At 34.7% G+C, this 15,094-nt stretch overlaps 1 protein-coding gene across 1 annotated transcript in view; it reads right to left on the reverse strand.

Annotated features, from left to right (window-relative positions):
* Positions 1-3,677: 3,677 nt before the first annotated feature.
* The window catches only part of LOC149806328 (uncharacterized), a 237,878-nt gene continuing 226,461 nt past the window's right edge, over positions 3,678-15,094 (reverse strand). The window contains exons 35-37 of the mRNA XM_089951266.1: positions 12,720-12,785; positions 4,183-4,279; positions 3,678-3,748 (exon numbers count right to left, since the gene is read on the reverse strand). Of these exons, the coding sequence (XP_089807392.1) occupies positions 3,678-3,748; positions 4,183-4,279; positions 12,720-12,785 (234 nt within the window). The remainder of the gene's footprint in view (positions 3,749-4,182; positions 4,280-12,719; positions 12,786-15,094) is intronic.

Genomic DNA, 15,094 nt, shown 5'->3' on the forward strand with positions numbered 1-15,094 from the left:
CTCTAATGAATCAGATGTCCAAGCAGATATGCTTATCGCGTCGACTGAGAAGGCAGATGGCAGAGACATCAGTGGAGGACATCAGCTCAGATGCAGTAGGATCTAGTGGCTATACGCTGCATCCAGACTTGTCTCCAGACATCTTGACATTGTCATTCCTCTGGATTCGGACTGGCCTGAATGAGAGAGTGAGAGTAACTCTCTGCAACTTTCCCTCACTTAAATCCAACTCACAAGTCATAACATTATCCACTTGCGCCCACTAAAAACTTTAGGTCCTGTGGCAATATAAAAGTGGCAAAGCAGCCAGTGTGGATACATGGAAGCTGTAGCTGTAGGCCTGCAAAGCTAAGAGGATTGAGTCACTTTTCACTGCAATAAAGCAGCTGTGGTGGCAGAACAGGCCTATTTATGATCACACTGAACACCTCCACTGCATGAGAAAGGGGCAAGAAAATGTGCCCCAAACATTTCATCTTTCAACTTAACCCTGATTAGCATATCACAGCTGATGGGGATCCCACCTTTGCAGCAGAAAATCTAGGTGATGCCATTCAACATCACTGCCTGGAATGTGTGAACACTAATGGACAGTACATCATCAGAGAGACCATAGAAAAAACAGCTCCAGTGGTACAGAACTGGCCAGACTCAACATCCAGAAAGTGATCTTGAGTAAAATTCATCTAGCTGAGGAAGAACCCTGTGACAAAGCAGGAGTCTGCTACATCTTCTAGAGTGGCTTAGGTAAAGCATTGTTAAGCTGTTGTTGGGTTGGCCATCAAATCACAGCTGTTCATCAAGGTCACAAATCTTCCAAAGGGTGCTAATGACAGAATAATGAAAGAAAGACTCCCACTATCTGGAAAAAGACATGCAGATATTTTTGGTGTCAATGCACTCTTCAAGATTAACTCAGATGAGATCAAAGATAAATTTTCTGGAGCCCTGGAGTCTCTTATCACAGAGCGCTGGAAAGCTCATCCTCCGTGGCTACTTCAATGCTAGAGCTGGTACAGCAGGCAAGGCAAGACATCTTCAGCAAATGCAGCAACATACCACTCCTACACAATATACTAAGCATGGCATCCTAGCATACAGTCTGCTACCTGCCAAACCTCAACATAACATCTTGGATGCACCTGCACTCCATGCATTGACATCTCAATGACTACAACATCATAAGGAGATGAGACAGGGAGAATCTTCAAGTGATGAACATCATGAGAAGTGTAGAATGTTGGACTAACTACAAGCTCACAATCTCCAAACTCAATATCCAGATTGAGCCCAGCAAATGACCAAATTGCTATAAAAAAAGTGCCCAAAAAGCTCAGTGATGCTAACCTGAAAAATGAGAATGTGGAATAGTGTTTGCTGAAGAACTGTGCAGCTAACTAGAAACAAATGATGCGAACTCCAGGAATGTCAAGGAAAACTGGGCATCCTTCTGAGACGTAGTGTACTTAACTGCAATCAAAATCCTCTGTCCCACTACATGTAAATATTAATAATGGTTTGATGTGAAGAAGCAAAATATTGAATGTCCCCAAGTAGAAATCAACATATCTCTTGCTGATACTTCATTTCTCTCAGAAACTGAGAAAGCAATTATCTGCTGTCAAATGGCAAAGCACCTGTAGCAGATGTTATAGTAGCAGAAGTTTACAAAGCTGAAGGCTGGCACATGGCACAGAAAGTGACTGAACTATTCTATTGAATGCACACTCAAGGAATAAAATCCCAGGTGTATTTACATCCATCACCTACTTGTACCAGCAGAAAGGCAACAAAAAATCATGTGTCAATCACTGGGGCATATGCATTCTGTTAATAATAATAATAACAGTAGTAATAACAACTTTATTTATAGAGGGTGACACAACTAACTGCATGGAAGTAATCCTCCTTGAGGCCCTCTATTATATGCATATTTACATTCAGAATACATGTACATAGTTACATCCCCCCCAAACCTACTGTACTGATAATAAGCTACAGTTACCGGTAATAAACATACAATCTGAATGAACACGCTCTACCTAGGTAAACTGTGTATATATTGTACAAAAATAGTGAGACAACATGGTTAGCTAGCAAAATCCACACCAGAATTCTGCTAAATCAACATGTGCATCACATCAGTTAAGGGCTGAAGAGTCAGTGTGGCTGCAGAAGAGGACGAGGGACCAGAGACATGGTATTTGCAGCTCATCAACTCCAGGAGAAATGCCAGGAATAGAACTCCAACCTAAACACAACATTTGTCGACCCGACAGAAAGTCTGACATAGTCACAGAGGCCTCTGGACGATCAAGGCAATATGTGGTTGCACCAAAGAAATTTATCATATGGTTTGGCAAGTCACCAATGGAGTCAAGCAAGGCCCCAACCCTCTCCAGCATAATGTTCTCTGCCAAGCTTACAAATGCCTTCTATGACTATGACACTGGAACCAATGACATTCACATGACCTTTTTATGTTGCTGATGATGGTTACTTTAAATGTCGAATCTGAGTCTGACATGAAACTGAGCATGGGCCATATCTCTTCAGCTGGTGACAATACTGGTCTCAGAATCAGTATAAAGAAGATGGAGGTGAGGCACTGACTTGCACCAGGAAACCTCAGATGGAGCCTACCATCATAGTGAATGGCTAAACTCTTCAGGCAGTGGACAAAATCACCTGCCTAGGCAGCAGTCAATCAGGTGCAGTCCATTGATGATGAAGTCAATGTCAGAATTGCCAAACCAAGCATGGTTTTCTGCAGATTAGGCACAAGTGTGTAGGAGCACTGAGACATCACTCTGTAAACAAAACTGAAGGTCTACAAAGCCAGTGTGCTGCTAACCATTCTGTGTAAATGCATTTAATGGATGGTATACAGATGCAATGCCATGAAGCTGAACCCTTATCACATGTGTTACATGAGAAAACTGATGAGGATATGATGGCAGGTTAAGGTCCCAAACACTGAGGTTATCACACAGGCAGGCATACCAAGCACCAATACTACTGATTAAATCACAGATTATAAGGGCAGGCCATGTATGCCACAAGGAAGTCAGATAAGTGAGTACCAAAGACCTTCTGCAATGATCTGAAGGCAGGATAGTGGTCTCAGGAACGTCAAAGAAATGCTTCAAAGACTCCCCCAAATCATCTTTTAGACACTTCAATAAAATTGAACCTAAGTCTTGTGAAGATCTTGTGCAGAATCATTCCACCCAATGCATTTTCATCCATACTGGAAATACTATGAGCTGAGGAGGACTGCACAGCAGCACAGAAGCACAAGCAACATAATGCAGCACATCTTCTATTGATCAAACAACCGCAAGTGATCTCTCCTGTCCAGTGTCACAGACCGTTCAGAGCACAAATTGGCCTGATCAACTACTGACATGCTCACAGACCTGTTAGTGGTGACATAATCATCTCTAAAGAAGAAACAACAACATATATTTTCCCTACATTGTGAATGGTTACCTGTAACTGTATCCAACCGTATTATGTGCCAAGTTTCCACATAATTTATAATCAACTGATGGGCAAGGGTTTATTCTAAACTGTGAAAACTTGTAGCCTGAACCAATTTGTCAACATTCATGCAATAAAATAGGTTTACCCCACCTCAAAGTTCTTCATGTGTAAAAAACTCTTTCATATTATTATTAAATAACAAAGGATATTGGGTATTTCCTTTTCAGCAATGATTTTGGCAGTCTTGCTTGTGATGATGGACCTGCAACATAACACCAAATAACACAAATTTACTTTCATTATAGCTAATAGTTGCACATTTTTAATGTGATGTACCATTGCACTTACCTTTTAAACAAATATAACCTTCACAAAATAGGAGTCTTTTTTTATTATCACATTTCAAAGTTTTTATTTAAGTCTGCCTATAGCCTGTATAACTAATCAGTACTTTTTCAGTCTGGTTAAAAGATAGGGCTTATTTATAAACTGCTACATTTTTCATTCTGTGCTTTAGTGATAAAATATCATGTTTTGATTTTATATGGATCATGATCGCTAGTCTATTTGTGATTTAGTTTTTTTTCCCAATAAACCAATACAGTGCCAAAGACATACTGAGCAATTAAAAATCTCATGTACAGTATAAAGCATTTCTCAGCCCACCAAACTTTGTGCATGAACAAAATAATGTACCAGATTTGAGCTCACTTCCTCTATGTTTAGTCTTTACTGTTTTGTTGAAATAAAGTAAATTTCCCACAGGGTCAGCTTCATTGTTACTCTCCTCATCCTAGAAGAAACAAAATGTTGAAATAAAAGAAATGAAGGTATATTAGTTTTCACTAAACTCTGTCCAAATACATTTTTACACATGTTTTACTGACAAAACTTTTATTCGTAACTGATATAGTTTGCTTAGATTAAGAAAGTTCAATCTGAACAATTTTGCAAAAAATCAATGCAAACCATATCCAATATATATGTGGATGAAAATAAAGTAAAGTATTAAATTCCTCTGAATTCTGCTCATCATTTTTATAACTATGAAACTAAACAGCACGGTTTTTCCTACCTGAATATAACTCACTGTTTTGTGTTAATTTATAATTACAAATCACTTAGACCTTGTTACACTGACAAATAATAATAATAACAATAATAATAATAATGACTTTATTTAAACAAGCTCATTTGGTCAACTGAGATGAGTTGTCTTTGGAGAACAAATGCTATTAAAAACTAGGCAACTGATCTACTGCTACAATAAAATATGCACAAGGCTTTACAGATAAGTACATACAGGATTCATACAATGAGTAGTAGTGAATGAATATGCACAAGGCTTTACAGATAAGTACATACAGGATTCATACAATTAGTATAGTGAATGAATATGCACAAGGCTTTACAGATAAGTACATACAGGATTCATACAATTAGTATTAGTGAATGAATATGCACAAGGCTTTACAGATAAGTACATACAGGATTCATACAATTAGTATTAGTGAATGAATATGCACAAGGCTTTACAGATAAGTACATACAGGATTCATACAATTAGTATTAGTGAATGAATATGAACAAGGCTTTACAGATAAGTACATACAGGATTCATACAATGAGTAGTAGTGAATGAATATGCACAAGGCTTTACAGATAAGTACATACAGGATTCATACAATTAGTATTAGTGAATGAATATGCACAAGGCTTTACAGATAAGTACATACAGGATTCATACAATTAGTATTAGTGAATGAATATGCACAAGGCTTTACAGATAAGTACATACAGGATTCATACAATTAGTAGTAGTGAATGAATATGAACAAGGCTTTACAGATAAGTACATACAGGATTCATACAATGAGTAGTAGTGAATGAATATGCACAAGGCTTTACAGATAAGTACATACAGGATTCATACAATTAGTATTAGTGAATGAATATGCACAAGGCTTTACAGATAAGTACATACAGGATTCATACAATTAGTATTAGTGAATGAATATGCACAAGGCTTTACAGATAAGTACATACAGGATTCATACAATTAGTATTAGTGAATGAATATGAACAAGGCTTTACAGATAAATACATACAGGATTCATACAATGAGTAGTAGTGAATGAATATGCACAAGGCTTTACAGATAATTACACACATGATTCATACAATTAGTAGTAGTGAATGAATATGCACAAGGCTTTACAGATAAATACATACAGGATTCATACAATGAGTAGTAGTGAATGAATATGCACAAGGCTTTACAGATAAGTACATACATGATTCATACAATTAGTAGTAGTGAATGAATATGCACAAGGCTTTACAGATAATTACACACATGATTCATACAATTAGTAGTAGTGAATGAATATGCACAAGGCTTTACAGATAATTACACACATGATTCATACAATTAGTAGTAGTGAATGAATATGCACAAGGCTTTACAGATAAATACATACAGGATTCGTACAATTAGTATTAGTGAATGAATATGCACAAGGCTTTACAGATAAGTACATACAGGATTCATACAATGAGTAGTAGTGAATGAATATGCACAAGGCTTTACAGATAAGTACATACAGGATTCATACAATTAGTATTAGTGAATGAATATGAACAAGGCTTTACAGATAAGTACATACAGGATTCATACAATTAGTAGTAGTGAATGAATATGCACAAGGCTTTACAGATAATTACACACATGATTCATACAATTAGTAGTAGTGAATGAATATGCACAAGGCTTTACAGATAAATACAGACAGGATTCATACAATGAGTAGTAGTGAATGAATATGCACAAGGCTTTACAGATAATTACACACATGATTCATACAATTAGTAGTAGTGAATGAATATGCACAAGGCTTTACAGATAAATACATACAGGATTCATACAATTAGTATTAGTGAATGAATATGCACAAGGCTTTACAGATAAGTACATACAGGATTCATACAATTAGTATTAGTGAATGAATATGCACAAGGCTTTACAGATAAGTACATACAGGATTCATACAATTAGTATTAGTGAATGAATATGCACAAGGCTTTACAGATAAGTACATACAGGATTCATACAATTAGTAGTAGTGAAATGAATATGAACAAGGCTTTACAGATAAGTACATACAGGATTCATACAATGAGTAGTAGTGAATGAATATGCACAAGGCTTTACAGATAAGTACATACAGGATTCATACAATTAGTATTAGTGAATGAATATGCACAAGGCTTTACAGATAAGTACATACAGGATTCATACAATTAGTATTAGTGAATGAATATGCACAAGGCTTTACAGATAAGTACATACAGGATTCATACAATTAGTATTAGTGAATGAATATGAACAAGGCTTTACAGATAAATACATACAGGATTCATACAATGAGTAGTAGTGAATGAATATGCACAAGGCTTTACAGATAATTACACACATGATTCATACAATTAGTAGTAGTGAATGAATATGCACAAGGCTTTACAGATAAATACATACAGGATTCATACAATGAGTAGTAGTGAATGAATATGCACAAGGCTTTACAGATAAGTACATACATGATTCATACAATTAGTAGTAGTGAATGAATATGCACAAGGCTTTACAGATAATTACACACATGATTCATACAATTAGTAGTAGTGAATGAATATGCACAAGGCTTTACAGATAATTACACACATGATTCATACAATTAGTAGTAGTGAATGAATATGCACAAGGCTTTACAGATAAATACATACAGGATTCGTACAATTAGTATTAGTGAATGAATATGCACAAGGCTTTACAGATAAGTACATACAGGATTCATACAATGAGTAGTAGTGAATGAATATGCACAAGGCTTTACAGATAAGTACATACAGGATTCATACAATTAGTATTAGTGAATGAATATGAACAAGGCTTTACAGATAAGTACATACAGGATTCATACAATTAGTAGTAGTGAATGAATATGCACAAGGCTTTACAGATAATTACACACATGATTCATACAATTAGTAGTAGTGAATGAATATGCACAAGGCTTTACAGATAAATACAGACAGGATTCATACAATGAGTAGTAGTGAATGAATATGCACAAGGCTTTACAGATAATTACACACATGATTCATACAATTAGTAGTAGTGAATGAATATGCACAAGGCTTTACAGATAAATACATACAGGATTCATACAATGAGTAGTAGTGAATGAATATGCACAAGGCTTTACAGATAAATACATACAGGATTCATACAATTAGTAGTAGTGAATGAATATGCACAAGGCTTTACAGATAAGTACATACAGGATTCATACAATTAGTATAGTGAATGAATATGAACAAGGCTTTACATATAAATACAGACAGGATTCATACAATGAGTAGTAGTGAATGAATATGCACAAGGCTTTACAGATAAGTACATACAGGATTCACACAATTAGTATTAGTGAATGAATATGAACAAGGCTTTACAGATAAGTACATACAGGATTCATACAATTAGTAGTAGTGAATGAATATGCACAAGGCTTTACAGATAAATACATACAGGATTCGTACAATTAGTATTAGTGAATGAATATGAACAAGGCTTTACAGATAAGTACATACAGGATTCATACAATGAGTAGTAGTGAATGAATATGCACAAGGCTTTACAGATAATTACACACAGGATTCATACAATTAGTAGTAGTGAATGAATATGCACAAGGCTTTACAGATAATTACATACAGGATTCATACAATTAGTAGTAGTGAATGAATATGCACAAGGCTTTACAGATAAGTACATACAGGATTCACACAATTAGTATTAGTGAATGAATATGAACAAGGCTTTACAGATAAGTACATACAGGATTCATACAATTAGTAGTAGTGAATGAATATGCACAAGGCTTTACAGATAAATACATACAGGATTCGTACAATTAGTATTAGTGAATGAATATGAACAAGGCTTTACAGATAAGTACATACAGGATTCATACAATGAGTAGTAGTGAATGAATATGCACAAGGCTTTACAGATAAATACATACAGGATTCGTACAATTAGTATTAGTGAATGAATATGAACAAGGCTTTACAGATAAGTACATACAGGATTCATACAATGAGTAGTAGTGAATGAATATGAACAAGGCTTTACAGATAAGTACATACAGGATTCAGACAATGAGTAGAAGTGAATGTGTAAAACATCAGATGCTAACTACGAAGCTTACTGAAAGCTTAGTATGAGTCAGCTGACTTTATATCAGGTGGTATAAAATTCCAAAGTTTGGCTCCAGAAAAAGTAAAACTGTTCTTATAAAACTCTGAATATGGTTTAGGTACATATGACTTGTTGTTTGAGATCGATCTTTGTTCATACAATGCATATTTTCAAAATATTTAAGGTTACATGTAATATAATCAGGAGCCAATCCATGTAAGGATTTATAGACTAGTAAGCCCTTTTGAATCTGAGTTCTCTAAAGAAATGGAATCCACTTAAGGGTTTTAAAAGATTTTTTGATGGTGTATCAATAATAACTCTAGCTGCTCTTTTTTGAAATTTCAGTAATCTGTCCTGATTTTCTGTACCACTATTACCCCAGATAGAATAACAATATTCTAAGTGTGGCATTGTAGAACATCTTTCTCTGTTCTTGAGGGAGATAAAATTTATTCTCTTCAAGAGAAAAAGCAGTGAGTTAACCTTTTAATGACCTTATCAACTTGCATTTTTCAACACAAGATACTGTCTATCTTGATGCAAAGTACTTTTTCATTTTCCGCCTTTGTATATTTATTCCTTTTCTCATGACTCTGAAATCAATTTTCTCAGCTTTTACTCTTGCTTGACTATCTATGATAATGGCTTTTAATTTGGCTGCATTTATCTTCATACCATTGTGCTCACACCAGTTATTTATTTTTTACCAAGTATTTATTTAATTTAGTGCTAATTTCATGGCCTGTTGATCCAAAGTTATATAATGTCATGTCATCTGCAAACATGTTGGTGGTGGATAGCTACAAAGCACAGACACTTCTTTAAATCACATTTTATACAAAATGCAAAATGTATATATAAATATAGAAAATAAATAGCACTAACAGATGAAAATGATTCATTTATATAGACATGTGAATGAATGTTATGATCAAGAAGGTATAGTTAGCTTTCTTAGCTTTACATTTATGAGAAATAATCAAAATATAATTTTTTCTCTGATTAGTCATATAAGATGTTTTGTTAAAATTGGAAATTGTATAGGAAGGAGATAGTAGTTGTCTCAATATTTTAAATAAGCTTTGTCACTGATATTTTTCAATCAGATTTAAAAAAGAAATAAAAACTGCTTCAATTAATAATATCATAACATCAATGTTTTACATTTAATTATTAACCAAGAACTTCTATCAATACATTTATTATGTGCAAAACAATACAATGTGAAATCATTACATTTCAGAAGAATTTAAATATGTTGTTTTAATGAGAATCTTCATCCCCAAAAAATGATGTTCACAAAGGATATTGGATCAATTTGCAAGGGAGAGGATGTACTATTTATGTGATATGAGTAAGGTCAAAATGATGTTCACAAAGGATATTGGTTCAATTTGCAAGGGAGAGGATGTACTATTTATGTGATATGAGTAAGGTCAAAATGATGTTCACAAAGGATATTGGGTCAATTTGCAAGGGAGAGGATGTACTATTTATGTGATATGAGTAAGGTCAAAATGATGTTCACAAAGGATATTGGGTCAATTTGCAAGGGAGAGGATGTACTATTTATGTGATATGAGTAAGGTCAAAATGATGTTCACAAAGGATATTGGGTCAATTTGCAAGGGAGAGGATGTACTATTTATGTGATATGAGTAAGGTCAAAATGATGTTCACAAAGGATATTGAGTCAATTTGCAAGGGAGAGGATGTACTATTTATGTGATATGAGTAAGGTCAAAATGATGTTCACAAAGGATATTGGTTCAATTTGCAAGGGAGAGGATGTACTATTTATGTGATATGAGTAAGGTCAAAATGATGTTCACAAAGGATATTGGGTCAATTTGCAAGGGAGAGGATGTACTATTTATGTGATATGAGTAAGGTCAAAATGATGTTCACAAAGGATATTGGGTCAATTTGCAAGGGAGAGGATGTACTATTTATGTGATATGAGTAAGGTCAAAATGATGTTCACAAAGGATATTGGGTCAATTTGCAAGGGAGAGTATGTACTGTTTATGTGATATGAGTAAGGTCAAAATGTTGTTCACAAAGGATATTGGTTCAATTTGCAAGGGAGAGGATGTACTATTTATGTGATATGAGTAAGGTCAAAATGATGTTCACAAAGGATATTGGGTCAATTTGCAAGGGAGAGGATGTACTATTTATGTGATATGAATAAGGTCAAAATGATGTTCACAAAGGATATTGAGTCAATTTGCAAGGGAGAGTATGTACTGTTTATGTGATATGAGTAAGGTCAAAATGATGTTCACAAAGGATATTGGTTCAATTTGCAAGGGAGAGGATGTACTATTTATGTGATATGAGTAAGGTCAAAATGATGTTCACAAAGGATATTGGGTCAATTTGCAAGGGGGAGGATGTACTATTTATGTGATATGAATAAGGTCAAAATGATGTTCACAAAGGATATTGGGTCAATTTGCAAGGGGGAGGATGTACTATTTATGTGATATGAGTAAGGTCAAAATGATGTTCACAAAGGATATTGGGTCAATTTGCAAGGGAGAGGATGTACTATTTATGTGATATGAGTGAGGTCAAAATGATGTTCACAAAGGATATTGGGTCAATTTGCAAGGGAGTGTATGTACTGTTTATGTGATATGAGTAAGGTCAAAATGATGTTCACAAAGGATATTGGGTCAATTTGCAAGGGAGAGGATGTACTATTTATGTGATATGAGTAAGGTCAAAATGATGTTCACAAAGGATATTGGGTCAATTTGCAAGGGAGAGGATGTACTATTTATGTGATATGAGTAAGGTCAAAATGATGTTCACAAAGGATATTGGGTCAATTTGCAAGGGAGTGTATGTACTGTTTATGTGATATGAGTAAGGTCAAAATGATGTTCACAAAGGATATTGAGTCAATTTGCAAGGGAGAGGATGTACTATTTATGTGATATGAGTAAGGTCAAAATGATGTTCACAAAGGATATTGGGTCAATTTGCAAGGGAGAGGATGTACTATTTATGTGATATGAGTAAGGTCAAAATGATGTTCACAAAGGATATTGGGTCAATTTGCAAGGGAGAGGATGTACTATTTATGTGATATGAGTAAGGTCAAAATGATGTTCACAAAGGATATTGGGTCAATTTGCAAGGGAGAGGATGTACTATTTATGTGATATGAGTAAGGTCAAAATGTTGTTCACAAAGGATATTGGGTCAATTTGCAAGGGAGAGGATGTACTATTTATGTGATATGAGTAAGGTCAAAATGATGTTCACAAAGGATATTGGATCAATTTGCAAGGGGGAGGATGTACTGTTTATAGTAATATGAATAAGGTCAATCATTCTCTATTAACCCTGCCTTTCTACATCCTATTTTGATGAAATCCTGTTATTGCTGTTCATGCTTGGATTACTATCATCTTACATGCATAACTGAGATAAACTGTCAATTGTTGTCCATTGCGACATGAATCACTGATGTTTGCTCAAGTCCATTGATAACAAAAATCTGAAACTTTAATCTAGTTTAGTCTCCATGAAATAGCAGTATTAGGTAAAGCCAAGAAAATTGTCCCTCTCTCCGTGAAATGACTTCATAGTAACTTAAACTGTGTACATCTTGCATTGTCATTTTCATCTCGTTATATAAAGAAAGAATTCTGCCAAGATCCTGAAACTACACTCAAGGCTGTTCCATTTAAACATATATAGTACCCAGGGAAGGCAGGTTTTGAAAAATATATGTCAGGTAATTTTGATTTCACAGAGTCAATATTAAAGTAATAAGAAAATTCTAAGATTGCATCTAAGGCTGAGTACCCCATATTAAAAGTGCTTTCTCTGGGTCCCAGGTATGTTTTACTGGAACAGCCCTCATGCCTGTTATCAGTATTCCTGGTACTTAAGGTCATGCTTAGAAAAATGCAAATTTCTAACAAATAATTTTTATTTCTGAAACTAATGTTACCTGTTTATTTTCTGATATGCTAAACAACTTCTTCAGATATGGTGTATCAACTGTACTTGTTTCATCCTGAAAAAAAAATGAACTGATCAAAATAAAAGTAATACTTCTCAAATCTGGCAATTATAGAATCTACATTTAAAAAAAGTTTGTATGGTGAAAGTGTCGGAAATAAAACACAGGTACATACTTATGGTAAACACAACTCCATGGTCTACATGTCAAGTCCACACTAAAGACATTCCCTTTAAACCCTGTGAACCTGACCCAAAAGTCAAAGGAATATGTAGGAGGATGAATCATCTTAGTTTAATATTGATGCCATGAAGGGGTTTTGGAAATATTTGCAAATGAAAGTTTTTACCAAAACTTTAAATGCTCAAAGTAACTGCTATGTTTTATTTTTCCAATAAATGTGCTTCCAGTTGGCCGATAATCCCTGTATTTTGTTGCTGACCCTAGCACTTTTCCCCCCAAGGGTAAACAAAAATAACCCGATCATTTCCTAAATTGATTTGTGTATCTAATTTAATGGTTTTGCCCAAACAATAATAAGTGGTGTTTTTAATATAGACTTCCTAAAACAAAAAAACTCTCCCAGGAAGTGGCTGGACTGTTTCCAAACTGGTAATTTTGCTCATGTCATTGGCAGCCCAACTAAAATCATGAAAGACAGTTCAACATTAATTGATCAAATAAAATAGAAAACGTAAGTGAAGTTTGTATACCAGTGTTTGCAATATGTGACCACCATCCCATATTTAGCACTGGACATGTGCCTAAACTTACTATTGACCGATATCATGAAATAAAATGCCAAGATTTTCTCCATTTTCATGAAGACATCTTCCATAATGACCTGTATATGATGCATTTTACTGACACTGCAAACATTTCAAATGTGAATAATGCTTTGGATACATGGGACAAACATTTTATCCATATCTTAGACGATCATGCTCCTTATGAAACCAAGCATGTTAAATATAAGCTTCAACCTAAATAGGTGACCAAAGATATAGAAGTAAGACACAATAGACAGAACCAAGAACTGGGAAAACTAAAAAACAATGGTGAAACATAGCACACAGCTTAATACATAAAGCTAAGAAAAACTCTTACAATCAAGCTACTGAGTACTACCAATTTGAGCCCCTCCTCAAAAAGTTGTATGCCTAACCAATTAGACCATAATGGAGACTCAACTACAAGTGTACATGAAATAGCAGACATCTTCGACCACTACTTGACGAACGTAACAAATAATTATGTCAGAAAACACTGAGACCATTGATCACAAAAAGCTTCTCTATTATGCAAATTCCAAAGTTCCAACTAGTCCTTCTTTTGAATTTTCTATAATTAATGTAAGTGAATATAATGTACACTGTACCATCATGAAACTACAAGTTTAAAAATCAACTCAGCTTGATGAAATAGGACCAATGACCCTAAAATTTGCTGCACCCGTAATATCTCAATCTATAACTAACTGCATTAACATGAGCATCCAATCTGGTGTTTTCCCAGCTAAACTTAAACATGCACAAGAAACCCTAATCTATTACAAAATGCTCTAGGCTGAACCCAAGAAACGATAGACAATTTCTATTCTCCCCTCATTATCAAAAATCTCTGAGAAAGTGATTTCTAAGTTGCTAAGCAAGTGTACATTTATTTCAAACCATTCTTGCTCTTTCACAAAGAACAAGCAGTTTTCACAAGAGTCATTAATGCCAGAAAGCTTTGACAAAACTCACAGACTGTTGGCTGCAGGATATCAACAAAGGGAATCTAACATGTATTATTTCTAGAAGTCAGGAAGGCTTTTGATTTAGTTGTTCACGATGTTCTCTTATTGAAGCTAAAATGTGTAAATTTGATAATAATGCCTTTTACTGGTTCTCATCCTATCTATGCAACAGATTGCAAAAACACTATTGGTAATGTTCATTCTAGCTCAAGAAAATTAATCATGGCGTTCACCAGGGGTCTATTTTAGGCCCATTTATATTTCTTATTTTCATAAATGACCTTTCTACAAGAGCGCATATCACAATTATGATGACTGCACTGGAACCGAATCAAAAGATACTTAAACACAAATTTCACTTGACAAAATTTAATTAACTAGTATTTATTTCTTAAAGTGTCATAACCAGTAGGCATTACTAATATATAAATAAAGCGCTCTCCGTTACAGATCACTGCCATCTCACCTCTGTCTGTGTGGGTTCGAGTCTCCAATTCGGCCAATGTGGGTATGTGAGAAAGCTTGCCAGTAGCTTCTTGAGGGTCTGTGGTTCTTTCTGGGGCCTTCCCGGGTTCTTCCTCCATTAATATTGGCCGCCATGTGTGCTGAAAAATGGCGTTAAACC

Source organism: Sinohyriopsis cumingii, chromosome 1 (genome assembly GCF_028554795.1).
Source record: "Sinohyriopsis cumingii isolate HCF-2022 chromosome 1, ASM2855479v2, whole genome shotgun sequence".
Taxonomy (NCBI): Eukaryota; Metazoa; Mollusca; class Bivalvia; order Unionida; family Unionidae; genus Sinohyriopsis; species Sinohyriopsis cumingii.